Source organism: Pyxicephalus adspersus, chromosome 1 (genome assembly GCF_032062135.1).
Source record: "Pyxicephalus adspersus chromosome 1, UCB_Pads_2.0, whole genome shotgun sequence".
Taxonomy (NCBI): domain Eukaryota; kingdom Metazoa; phylum Chordata; class Amphibia; order Anura; family Pyxicephalidae; genus Pyxicephalus; species Pyxicephalus adspersus.
The window spans coordinates 83,456,552-83,470,901 of record NC_092858.1 but is presented as its reverse complement, the minus strand read 5'-3'; the positions used below and the strand labels follow the sequence as shown (position 1 = coordinate 83,470,901).

The following is a 14,350-nucleotide window of genomic DNA, read 5'->3' as shown; positions in this document are numbered from 1 at the left end:
TAAACGTTTAACATGTATTTCCTGTAAATTGAGTAGCACTGATACCTCAACCTGCAAGCAGTCTTGAGCCATCACACAGAACATTGCAGATACATCGATCGGCGTCAGCTGATTTGTGTCCATGGTGACAAGTCCTGTCGTCATCAGACGGCGCAAGCTCTGTGTCAGGTTGTGTTTGTGACAGGAAGCATGGGGGGTAGGAGAGCTCTGCACTATGTCCTGAAAATTGGTGACAGGGGCCAGACCGCCCGCTTCTTCAGAGATGTCCTGGGAATGAAGGTGAGAGGAGGACGAGGCCACATGTCCTGGCCGGACCTTCACCCAGTGTGCTAGAGGGAGAATGTGTTCTGTGAGGAGGTTTAGGAATCCCCAGGGAAGCAGAGCTGTCATCATATAAAGTGACAAACCCCTGTGTATTCCCCATCCTGTCTCCCTGCTGCTGGTGCATGCTGAGAGTTGTAGTTGCTCGGGTTGCCAGGGCTGATCTGTTTTTTATATTGTATAATAAGGAAGCTTCTACGATTGCCAACCACACCCAGATAACCATGGCTCAGCTAATCCTCCATTCTCTGTTAGTCACTGATCACAGCATTATATCATACTCATACAATGCACACATCTCACCCACACAGGGAAATGGGGATTTAGTTTTCTTCAGCAGAATAAAAAAGTTTGGAAAGATTTCCTGTCCCATGCCGAATTCCTCCCGTCTCCCTCTCTCCAGGAAACCAGAAGGAACAGATTGTTGTTTTTTTCATTTTGTGTTGGCCTATTACAAGATAATCCAGTGGGGACAACTAAAGCTGCGTACACACTTGCAATTTTTGTCGTTGGAAAGGATCTTTCACGATCCTTTCCAACAACAAGGGAGTGCACGATGCATGAACGATGCTGTACATACAGCACCATTCATGCTCTATGGAGAGGGGAGGGGAGAGAGCGACGGAGTGGCACCCTGCTGCGCGCTCTCCCCTTCCCTTTCATTACGATCGGCTGTCGTCCATCGTCCGTGGATCCGGCAGGTCTGCCAACCACACCCAGATAACCATGGCTCAGCTAATCCTCCATTCTCTGTTAGTCACTGATCACAGCATTATATCATACTCATACAATGCACACAGCTCACCCACACAGGGAAATGGGGATTTAGTTTTCTTCAGCAGAATAAAAAAGTTTGGAAAGATTTCCTGTCCCATGCCGGATTCCTCCCGTTTCTCTCTCTCCAAGACACCAGAAGGAACAGATTGTTGTTTTTTTTATTTTGTGTTGGCCTATTACAAGATAATCCAGTGGGGACAACTAAGAGTGGAACAGGAAATGAGGGGAAATCTCCTTCTTAGCTGTCGGATATCCCCCCATCTCCTGAGCTCCTCACTCTCTTTCCATACTAAAATATTTATAAATAATACAAATACTTATAACTCCTAAAACATTTCCTTTTTTCATAAAGCTGAGAATGCAGAATAAAAAGATGGTAGTTACAAATGTCATATTTCCAATGTTTGCCCAACTGTTTATCATACCCCTTTTTTCAGTAAACAGTTTAATGTGGTATTTTTTGTACACATATACATATTATAATCCTCAACTTGTTTGTAAAAAACTTTGTTTTTTTAAAGAAATTATTAATACAACAGTGTTATTAACAGTTAGGAATATATCGGGGAGATTTAGGAAAATAATTGGTGGTAGTGGTCTGTTTATAAAACAGGGAATTTGACATTCTTCTCTTCCAGAGCCATGTGTTTCAATGGCAGTAATTAATTCCCCCGAGGGAATGTTTGAGGGTATAGAACCCTTAAAATAGAAACTAAAGCCTACCTTAAAAAAATGTAGCGCTTAATATGTGAATACTGGGCAAATGTCCCTTTCTGAAAGCTGATTCTAGCTTTATTTCGTATTGCACACATGATAATAACACAATGAATATGTTAGTGTCCCCTTACTGTACACATAATTATGGGTGTCACAGTAAAATGATGTGATATTGATGATAACATGAACCTGTCTGAGGTGTTATATACAAAATAGTGAGAGAGGTGACAGGTGCAGAACTTTACTCGGCTTTTTCAGAGCTAGACTTTAAACTATCCTTACTTTTATTTTTATGTAATTTCTGATTCTGTTGACTGGAAAATACTAAAATGTAGCAAATGTCCTTTTCAGGTTCTGCGGCATGAAGAATTTGAAGAAGGTTGCAAAGCTACTTGCAATGGGTAGGGAATTTTATTTGACCCCCACGTATACTGATACGATGACCAAACAGAAAGAAAAACATTTTCATATGAACAATCTATGTATAAAGGTGGAACTATATACTCAAATAACTAGGATGTGCTATCTGTGAGCTGCCATGCTGGCTTTGACACATTTATTCTCCTTTGGGTTTGGGATCTTTGGTTGTCTTCTCTGGCCAAGGTGTTATGAATGAACAATGCGTTCAGTAATCCCCTCTAATATACAGCAATAAAGTAATTAACCAATAAAGTAAATGAGTAGGTAAGGATCCTATTGCAGAACAGACATAGTATGTCCCTTCTCATTAAAGCCCTGTCTGTTTGCAGAATTATTTATCGCAGTTTTAAGGTTACACTTTAAATATTACATACATTGCAAGTTCCAAAATGAACTTCAGTTCCAAGCATTTATTACACAGGCTTGTTTTCTAGTATAAGGCAATGTCCTGTGATAATGTGCAAAAAGTGATAACCTATTGCAAATACATATAAAGAAGAATTCTTAGATGAATCATTTATATCCAAACTGACCTCTTAAAGCTGAACTAAGCAAAAAATTTAAAAAATTACACTTCGCTTTATTACGCAGATCCTTCGATCGTGCTGGAGAAGTCCTCAATTGGGTCCCGCGCCGTCCTGGAATTCTCCTTTTTCCTGGTGCAGGGAAAGCACTGGGCACAGACATTTTCAGCTTCCTTCTTCTGGGTACGTCACCCAATCTCGCACTGCACAGGTGTGAGATCAGGTGATGTAGCCGGCTGTAAAGGGGGAATAAAAAGTGCCAATCTCACTGGGCATGCATGAGATCAGCATTCCCTTCTCCTTAGTGTAGGTAAATGCCCCTTCTGTGCAGCCAAAAGCCTCCTGGGATGTGTGACAGGTATCCCGTGAGGCTCTGCACTCCCATTCTGTCTTGATCGCTGCGGTGTTGCAGTTAAAAAAAAAAAAGACTAATATTGTCACTTTATGTAAAAGAGCTATCCACCCTTTTTTGTAAAGTAAAAATTTTAGTTTAGATCCACTTTTAATTTTATCGCACTGCAATCCTAACAGACTGTGAGGTTAAGAACAATCCAACATGTGTTATATACCAATAACTTCATTGGGGAAACTCAAATGTCCTTTGAAGGCTGAAGCTAATGTCATCATGAACCAGGAATTGTTCTTCTACAATATTTGTTATTGTGTTTGTGCCCAGCTTTGTCATGAGAGAAGTACAACGACAGCCATTGCTGATCTCTGAAAATGTTTATTATCTGGCTGTTGTGTTGAACCACTGGCTTTAGGGTGTTAAGTTTTTTTTTGTTTTTTTTTAGAAAAGCCACCAAAAACTATGCAGATCAAGAAAGTGACAGAAAAATCATCTCTATCTGCATATTTGCATATTTGTTTTGGGTCAGTAATCTATTGTTTAGGAGTCCCGTTTTCTTAGGGAGGGAAAGGAAGGGAGGAAAGGGAGGGGTCTTCAGTGTGTAAAAAAATATTTGTTTGCCTAGCCTGGATTGTAAATATAGAAGGAGGAAAGGAGGAGAGTATGGGAAAAGACAGGCTTTTAGTAGGCGTAAGGGTTTAGGAAACATTATATGGTTTTATTTTTGATAGTGACCATATTACTAACATAGGTCTTCTATGCTAGTGGTGGTGCAAAATACATAAAATATAAAGTGATTAATACCAAGTCAATATAATATTGTAACAATCTCACATCAACATTTCTCTGATAGTTATCTCAATTTTTCCCAACGCGTTTCGCCCCATGGGGCTTCCTCAAGGGACTGAGTAGCTTGGTGAAATTCCTGACACCTTTTGGACGGCTGCCACCGATTCGCCCATGCAGCCTACACAACGTGCCCTTTTTAACTCCAGTGGAATATAATTTGGCCCTACAAACAAGAGATCTGCTGATCAATGTGAAGAATTCACTGCACGTCATTACATACGAGTTACAGATCACACCGTTACTTTTGCAACTGTTGTTCGGTTAAGCCTACATCACTATACTGATTATTCCTAAACTCTGCATAATCATTACTACATACCTGACTTACATCTTCAACCTAAAACCAAACAACTTTTCTTTACCATTATAGCGGGAATTTAAAATCGACTAAACTGCCATTTCAACCCCACTATATCCTCTACTACTCATAATATATCCTCTACTATCATCACTATATAATTGAGCACTAGCCGGCACCCAGTACATGTCCTATCTGGTCAAAGGTGTCAGCAAGTTCACCAAGCTACTCAACCCCCTGAGGAAAATAACTTAATAATGTTTGCAGGTTGTAGTTTTCAATTGGTATTTTATGTGCACCTTTTACATGCAGATAATAATAATGTAAAGAAGTTTTCAGTGCATATCTAATCTATACGATACATACGATGTATGTATTTTTCAGTCCGTATGATGGCAAGTGGAGCAAAACCATGATCGGATATGGTTCTGAAGACAATCACTTTGTTGTTGAACTGACTTACAACTATGGAATTGGAGAGTATCAACTTGGCAATGACTTCCTGGTACAGTATATGTTGTTTCATTCACTTTATTGCTGGATTTCATGAAAGGGTAATTGTGTATTTTATTTTATATTTTTCCTCTTTAGTTATCATTGAAATCTTTTGGTTTTCAGCATCCTCCTTAACATGAAACATGAAAAATTTGGCATGTTTGTGTAATTACAGCCCCCAAGGAAGCTGCTGAGCAAATGCAGAACTGTAAACTAAGATAATGGCTTTCTAGTGTAGTGTATCAGATTTAAGGTTACCCAAATACATATTAAATATGAGAAATGTCTCCTTATACCATGTGTGCTTTTTCTTTGCTAAGTGTACATTTTGACATTTTTTTTTTACTATTGTATGCTACAACAGGGACTTACTCTACAGTCTAGCCAGGCTGTAGCCAATGCAAAACAGCTAAACTGGCCACTCTCTGAAGTGACTCCTGAAATGTTTGAGACAGAAGCTCCGGGGGGATATAAGTTTTATTTGGAAGACAAAGCTCAACCTAGCACAGGTAAACATTTTAACCACCTAATCTTTCAAATGCATCCATGTTTTATGTTCAGAAACCCATGTATCTCTATATTGATGGGCAAATGTATTGTACCTATGATACCTGTTTGAGTTTCTTCTAAAATCAGAACTAATTTTTGGGTTCACTTGACTTGTTTTGTCCTCCTTCAGATCCTTCTGCATTCCCATAGACTTGCATAGCCAGAAAATCCTCTATAAAGCTCATCAACACTGGCCCTTAAGCTGTACTTAAGTATAGTTAGGGGTTGGCACAAGCAAATGTGTATCTAAAATTCAGGGCAGGCTTTCCCAAACCTATATGAGATATCAACTACTGACTGCACAAGCATTGCAAATGTGATACCAATATTTCAGTGTAAATTGTGATACCAATATTTCAGTGTGGAAAAAAGGAATACAGAGGTTATAGGCAAGTTTATTTTGCTAACAATTAAACCCCAACGTAGAGGAGGCATGGAAGGGAAAACAAGGGAGTATGAGTTTAAAGCAAAGGAGAAACTTTCAAAATGCCAGCAGGGAACAGATTCAGCAGCAATGGGAATGGCATAGTCCCATCCTCAGTAATATACAGAAGATCAGGTTTTTATGATATACTGATTTTCCCCCAATAAAATGCTTTGTGTATTTTGTTGAAATGTATCAAAATGCAACCACTAAGCAGGCCTCACTGTGCTGTGTTCTCATAAAATGGACAGTGGAGTAGTCGGCTCTACAAGTGATACCTCATTTTAACCTACATAGAACACACAGTCGGCCACCATGGCAGAACAAAAGAAACAGAAGCGTTTTTTTGAAATATATTTCAAAGAAAGCAACATGTAATGCCCAGTCTGTCTGAGGTAGAATTAATGTTTATGCAACCTAAAATGTGTTCTGCAGATCCTGTTCAGAAAGTCACTATTGCTGTATCAGACATAAAGAAATCTACTGCTTACTGGCATGATCTGCTGGGCCTGAAGATCTATCATGAGGATGAGAGCAAAAAGAGTGTGTTGCTGGGTTATGGGGACAACCAGGTAAATGTTTTTAAGTCTCATAAAATATTTAGGTGGAAATCTAAATTCTATTTTTCAGGGTGCCAGTGACATAGTTTAGGAGGTGTCCATACACTAGTTGATTAAAGCGCCAAAGTAAACCTAAATTTTTCTCCTTCATGTTTCATTACATGCTTTGTTTTCTTTATCAATCAGCAATTTTAATGCCATATGTTAAATAAATTGTTTCATCATTCATATTATTGGTATACACATTACAGATGGTAAACACATAACAGATTGGATAAAGTACTGGATACATTTCTATAATTGTGTTTTTATACCTCTGGCAGTAAAACAATATGTTTATAGGAAGAAACACAATTTATAGGAAGGAACTACAATAATAAGACATGATTACAATTAACTCTAGCTTTATTCTAAAGAAAGTATAACCCTAACATGGGTTCTCCACGTGTTTGTGTGGGTTTCCTCCTGGTACCCCCACACCCCAAAAACATGCATTAGGTTAATTGGCTACCCCCCAAAATGGACCTTAGACTGTATTAAAGACGTGGCTGAGGTAGGGACATTAGATTGTGGGCCCCTTTGAGGGTCAGCCAGTGACATGGCTATGGACTTTTTACAGCGCTGCGTATAATGATGGCGCTATATAAATACTATGTAGTAATAATAATATATTTTTTTAATTATTTATTTGCAAATGTCAGTGTAAAATAGGTCAGGTTCCTATTAGCAACATTTTTTGTTTGACTTACATAAAAACTGCAGAGTAGTTCCCTTTTTTGCCAGCAGCATTTGAGTGTTCTTGCTCCCATTTAGCTTTACCCCCTCTGCCTGATCCATTACACTTCACACATGACTCATGATTCAACATCTCCCACCCTGCTTTCATCCTCATTGTGGCACTCCTTCACAAACTCCCCTTAGCAATGTTACATTTGTCTCTGTGTTTCTTTCTTTCACACCTTGCTGCCATGTCATTCCTCACCTCAGTGAACTCACTATGTTGTGTCTGCATATAATAGTGTGGGACAAAACACACTATGTAATTATTTCACACCAAGAAAGTGATTGCTGTGGTCCATCCCACTTAAAACACAAAGTCAGAGAACACACAATTAGATAGTATTCAGAAAGAGCACAAATTTAGCACCTTTTAGACAGAAAAAAAAATCACAGAAAGACCACACACAGTGAGAGCACACCTAGACGGAATATGCAAAAACAGCACACAGCAAATAAACTGCAAATCACACAGGGCAAACGGCTAACGCCTTGAAATAATGTATAGTAAGTATTGTAGCTAGATTTGCTCAACATATATGTAAACTACAATACCTGTTTTACAGCGCTACACAGTAATTGTGCTCTTTATCATGGTGCATTCCTTGTTGGGGTAGTCTCTGTTCCCAGCAGTTAAAGCTAATTGCCTTACACACACACAATATCTAATTTAAATATATTACACAATAGCTATAAAATGCAGTGTTCTCCCCTGAATGTTTTTTCAGCCGGGTGGGGGGAAACTGTAGCCGGGTGGTAAAGAAAAGTGGGCGGGGCTAGACACGGCAAATTTGCAGCTCCTAGTTATTTCTGCCATAGGTATCCAGTAACCCCTGCTATTGTGTCAGTGTTCTACCTGTCCCCTATACTTTGTTCCAACGTTCTAATGCCTGGCTTGTTAGAATGTTTTTTTTTGTTTTTTTTCTCAAAACACTCGGCACAGCTATGAGAGGGGGAAGGGACAGCCTGTAATCTTCTCATAGCTGTGCTGTGCTCTCCTCACTCTGCCCGGCTCTAATCAGCTATCAGGGGAGAACCGAGCAAGTAGCCTCTCCGGTGTCCATTCACAGCTGCTGAAAATGTGGCGGAATAATCACAGCAGGTGGGCGGCCCGCCCCCCAAAAACGGGCTGGGGAGAACTGTAAAATAGATATTTTACTATTTTAAAGTAACAGCAATGTCATCACTGCACTGCACATATCCTGTGTAGGGAGCAGAACTGAGGAAGGGACCCAGCTCGCTCAATCACTACAATTTTAAGCAGGAAGGTCAGGTATATGTCATATACAGATCTTCCTCCAGTTGTTAATCTACAAACTAATAGATGTTAAATACTTTAGGTAAAATGTGATAAATACCTAAAAATGTATGATCACTAGAAATTACATATATTTTATCTTAAATATCTCATTACAAGTAGTGTACATTATACAGGATAATTGTATCTCTTTTGCCTCTGAGATGAATATTTATGCTACTGATTTGGATTTACAGTGCAAGCTGGAGTTGCGGGACATTGGAGGACCAGTAGACCATGGAACAGCGTTTGGCAGAATCGCATTTGCCTGTCCAAAAGATGAGGTTGGTGGTAATATTATACATTAGTATGAAATATACTTATATTGTTATTTTTGGTAAATAACCATTAAATTTATTAGGTAATTGAGGGTTTGTGTATGGTGTGCTTGTAGGTTTACATTAAAAGCATGCAGTTAGTGGGTGGGGGGGGGGGGTTCCTGTTACTATACATGTATTTCTGATTATAGCACAAAGCAAAATGAAGATCCTGCTACGTTGTTACAACTGGATCTTTAGAATGTAACCTTATGGGTGGAGTCCTTAAAGCCTCCTATTACCTGACGCATTTCGCCATAAAGGCTTCCTCAGGGGAGCTTGAGACACAACAAATAGTTCCAAGAGGAAATGTGAAGTTCACTTACTCACAAGTTCTGAACATTCAATATATTCCAAATGCTCTTCCTAGGTTAAACTTAGACTAATGGTTGCATTCAGGTTTATTTATCTTTCCTCTTCCTAAAATTGTTATGTTTCATACATGAGGCTGGCACTTCTACAGGTCCACCTGTCGGATATCTATATAATCTGACTGGGTACTGTTCCTCTGTATTTAGAATACATTTCCTACAACCTGCTCTCCTTAGGCATGTTTTGGTGGGCAGATTGTCTTGCATTTGCATTTCCAGTCAGGCTGGCTTTTTCACACAGCTGGGCAGTCAGTCTGTCAGCCCTGCTGGAGGATCAGAAGATTTATACATTGTATCTTTTGCCTAATTTGTAGTTTTTACACTCCAGAGCCTCTGCCAGCAGAACTGACAAGTTGCAGCTCTCACCTATTTGTTGCCCACAGGACAGCCCTGGTGCACCAGGGTGTAAGTGTGCTGTAAAAAGGTGGGCTCAGACCTGCAGAAGCAGCAAGCAATTCTGTGCATCTCCCAGAGGCTGGCACACTTCCTCACCCATTCTGCTACGGGAGAAGCTGCATGTAGCATCTCCCTGGTGTGAAGCAGTAACCACACTATAATCTCACTACTAGTCTGAATACAGCCTAAGGTTTAGTTCACATTTTGCAAGTAGGCTTTAGGCACTTGAACTGTTAAAAAACAATTCCTCCAAAAGTTAACATTGGAGCAAATGTCACTGCTTCTGGTGGTGGAAGGCAGCAACATTTCTGTGCTGACGCTACATGAATAATTCAAGGCCATTTTACAGCCCCAGGCATCTATATAAACCTAAATTGGAAGCACTTGTAACCACTATGCAAGCTGCATGCAAGTGTTCATCTTTTTTTCCCCAAACGGTTACATTTAAAAAGGAAATAGTGTGGATTAAAAAATCAATGCTTTGATAGGCTTTTTGCAGCCATTAACAAACACCTGAAAGAGTCTGGGGCACCTAGCAGTTGCCAGTAACCCCTCAGTAGTGATAATTTCCAGGGAATTTTATCACTAATGTGAAATAAGTGTAGAGTGATTGTACTCTACAAAACATGGGACACTAGGAAGCTAGGTCACAAGAAATGGACACTAGATATTATAATCAAAGACAATGGGAAAATGTGATGTAGGACAAAATACTAAACAAAATAAAAGGGGTTACTGGACCCTTATGACACAGTCAACTGGGAGCACTACATTTTTGGGGTTTTACCCTGCCCAGTTTTTGACCACTTAAAGGAACTAAATTGAAAATGGCAAAAAAAAAAAAAAAAATACACTTACCTCCAGTCCTGCAGTGCAGTCCAGTTGCTCCGGAGGTGTCCTGCATGGGGTCCTGCGTCATCCTGACATGCGTCCCCAAGCGGACGCCCTGGGCACCAACATCTCCTGCTTTTCTTCCTGGTTCTTCATCCTACATCACCCGACCCAGGCTCGAGATCGGGTGACATAGGATGAAAAAAAAATTTGCCAATCCCACTGCGCATGTGTGAGATCAGCAAAATTTTCTGTTTGAGCGAAAAGGCTCTTTCTGCGTATGCCCAAGATGCTTGGGCATGCGTAGAAGGAGCACCCAAGAGCCTCCCGGGATGCCTGATGTAGATATCCTGGGATGCTTTGCGCTCCCATTCCCGATCGCCTAGGCGGTTGAGAATTAGGGGGCGGTGCTGCACCCTTTTTTATTAAAAAAAAACAAACAGAATTTTTACTTGACAGAACAGGGTTGTCTACCCTTTTATGTAAAGTGAAGTTTCCAAATTTAGGTATGCTTTAACTACAGTTTACCCCCAGCCAGCTAAAAAAAATTACCAGCTTTCAAAATGATAGCCAGGAATCGCTATGTATTACAGATGTACTGCATATGAATTATCAAAATGCTGCAGCTTTTGTATAAAATTAGGCTCAGTGATAGATTGTTATTGAGTAAATAGAGTAAAATAATTTATTATTTTATTGTAATCTCTATTTCTTTAGGTGTGACCTTTATTCTGCACATGACATCATTTAAAGAAACTTTACTAAATATTTTTTTTAGTCTTATTCCTAGTTAACCCTTTATAAGCTTGAAATAACGTCTTCCTTCCCTTTAATAATGGGCTCAAAAAGCAGTTTTTTTAATTCCCCTGAAAATGATTGGATGTATAAATAGACTTTTCTGCACCTCTCATTTAAAGGCCTAAAGTAAACCCGTGAAAACCAACTGCAAATGCCTAAAAATACCTTTATAGCAGTGAAAATTGGTTCCAGTTCAAGTCTTTGGAGATGGTTGGGGAGGTAGCTAACCGCCCTTGAATGTTGCATATTGCCTCTATTCCCGAGAAAAAAGACAAAACTTGACAATTTGTGGTTATCCATTTTGCAAGATGTTTTAGGCATTTAATAAATAGCTAAAGTTAACTAAGCATTATACAGTAAACCTACATTTTGGTACACCAGGGCTCTCTGCTAACTTCTCTCAGCATAATGATCCCGGTTAAGCTTTTTTGTTCTTATTTGTTAGGAATCATATTGTCATTTGTTTGTTGCAATTTCTTTTTTTTACCTCACTCCTATTCCCCTAAATTGTTACTAAAAATGTATTAAACGAAAAAGTGGAAATCTGCTCTCCTCTGCCAGCACTCACAGAAAGTTCTTGTTGCAGAAAACCTTGTCTAAGTGCTTGTCAGATGACATCCTTCGGCTCCGACTTCTCAGTTTCTGGTACCTCCGACTCCTCTGTATTTAATATACTAATGTATTTTCCCCTTTGATTAGGAAGGCGACATACACATCATTTAACCACAGAACTCCTGCTAGGAAGCTAAGGATCTACTGTATTGGCCAGTTTAGACAAAAGACAAAAAATACAAATGATAAGGTTTTATTTATTGTTTTTATCAAGTGGCTATAAAGTAGTAGCATATCATTCATAAAAATCAGGAACTGGAACTTTATTGGTTTAAAAAAATGAACCACATTCTTTGGTAGTTTTAAAACAAAAACAAGGCTTAACTACATGAATAAAAACAAAAGCTGGAAACCTAAAACAGTTTATATATTAAACCCCTTTTAGCCGGACGCACTACCCAGCACTTTTCAGTAACCACCTGGCTGTTTTTGGGTGGTTGCTGATAATTTGAATCCCTCTGTGCTGATCGAGCCTGATGAGAACCTTTTATTGAGAATAGTACTTGTGAAATGGTGTTATCCCCCTCAAAGCACCTTCTGTATTATATATATAATGTTTGGGTTTGAGCACAGAATGTTTCAATTCTATCAAATCATGATCAGCAGCCTGGAATCTGATAACAGAATCCAACAATAGCACTAAAGCATCTGCTTTTGTAAAAATAATTGTAAGATGTCTGTCTGTGGTTGCATATGCTGGGTCGATTTCGAAATTAGGATATCCACTCCTAAAAAAAAATAAAATAAAACAATGCACAATATGTAATTAAAAATACATTAAACAATTAATTTAAACAGCAATTACATTAGAGTTTTAACATTTGCCATCATCCTTCATAATAATATTCTAAACTTTCAATTCTCACGTTTGATATTGTCTGAAAAAGCTGATTATCTATAGCTTGCATGTTGATCCAGTGGCGTTACTATTGCAGCCTGGAACAAGTATTTGGATAAGGAGCTGCGAGTCTGTATTTTCCTCAGTACAGGTTTCGATAGATGAAATCTCAGATTTCCCAGGACCAGTCTCCAAACCCTGTGCATACTCTGGATCTTTGCCATTTATTCTTCCCTCAAATCAATTTAGTGCTTTTTTCCAGGCCAGGAAATATTGCTTTTTATTGGATTATATAACAAAGTCTCCATGTCTCTCATCATAAGGAAAGCAAAATGATTCTTCCTCTTTATTCACTTAGTAAACATTTTATAGCCAGATGCTGAATATGAGTCGTATTATACAAATAAGCCTAGGGACGGCATTCTTTGTACTAGCTCTCCGGTAAATTGTTTCCATCTTTCCACTTCTAATGACTTTGGCTTTTGAGTCTTTATTTTCATCAATTGAAACTGATAAGAGCTCATTACCGCAGAATAAACCACAGCAGAAGTATCTGGATTTAGGTAGGAGAAATACTGAAACCTAAGTTTTGTTTATTACTGAGTAATCTCATAAAGTTCTGCTTCACTAAGAAGTTCAAAAGGATCTATTTCATGTACGAGAATAAAAAATGTGAACTGTTTCCTACCTTTCTGTAATAACTTTCATGTGGGGAAGCAGTAATGCTTGTAAAGAAAAAAAACAGCTCCAGTTAGGACATTATTAGCTAGTGTGATTAGATGAGACCCCAATTCGTCCCATCAACCATTGTCACTAAGAAAGAAAGGGGAACAAAAATTTTGCCTGCAGTTGTCACCAGAACAAGAGGTGAAGGGAAATCATCCAATGGGAACACCTGTTCCAGTAATTTCTGTTTACAGGGAGTTCCCATTACTTCCTACTGCATCTGCAGGGCAGGTAAAAAAGTTTCAAAAATAAATAAAAATGTAAAGGGATTTTTTAATAAAAGGATTTGGAAGGTGGGAAGCAACTCTCCACATACAGACAGAAAAAAAATGCCATGTCCCATAGCTTTCCATTATTTAAGGTACAAAGGAGTACAGTTATACATTTCACCTACAGCACCACCTACAGGTGAACTCTGATTACAGCACTTCCATTAGGATTTTTAGGTAGAGAATACCTAAAACTTTTTTTATTGCTGTGTCTTTATTATTATTTATAATAATAAACTGTATTGATATAGCACCAACATATTACACAGTACAATAAACAGGGGTTGCAAATGACAGACAGATACAAACAATGAAACAAGAAGCGAGGACCCTGCTCAGAAGGGCTTACAATCAAAGAGTTATTGGGGGAGATTTCCCTCCACATTCTATCTCAGAGACAGCAAAATCTCATAAAAGAGAGGTGATAACCTGTCAAGAGGGCAGGTTTCTTCATGGATTTTCACAAGCTAAAAATAATTGTGGTTCTCATCGCTTTATGTACCCAAGGTCATACCCTTTTCTGATTCTTCATTCTGGATGAGTGGTTAAGAAAGGTAAACAATGAAATAATATTAATAAGGGACTGCTACGGCTTAATGTTACAAAGTCTGCATGCTAATGTTGTCTGAATGCTATGGTAAAAGAAACCTGTAATGCTTTATACTTGAAGGTCACTAAATTAGAGTATTGCAGCTATACTTTACATCAGATTCATTTAGTAGGCCTTTAGATGTGGTCACCACTAAAGAGAACCCAGGGCGCCTTAGGTAATTTTTTAAAATTTGCTACTCATTTATGCATTTCAGGAAGACTGCCAACAAAGGTTGGAGCTAAC

The 14,350-nt window shown here is 38.8% G+C and overlaps 1 protein-coding gene across 1 annotated transcript in view; it reads left to right on the top strand.

Moving 5' to 3' along the window:
* Positions 1–129: 129 nt before the first annotated feature.
* GLOD4 (glyoxalase domain containing 4) overlaps positions 130–14,350 on the top strand; it is a gene marked incomplete in the record, with an annotated part of 17,923 nt that continues 3,702 nt past the window's right edge. Inside the window, 6 exon segments of the mRNA XM_072416335.1 lie at positions 130–279; positions 2,167–2,216; positions 4,640–4,760; positions 5,115–5,259; positions 6,159–6,295; positions 8,555–8,641. Of these exon segments, the coding sequence (XP_072272436.1) occupies positions 190–279; positions 2,167–2,216; positions 4,640–4,760; positions 5,115–5,259; positions 6,159–6,295; positions 8,555–8,641 (630 nt within the window).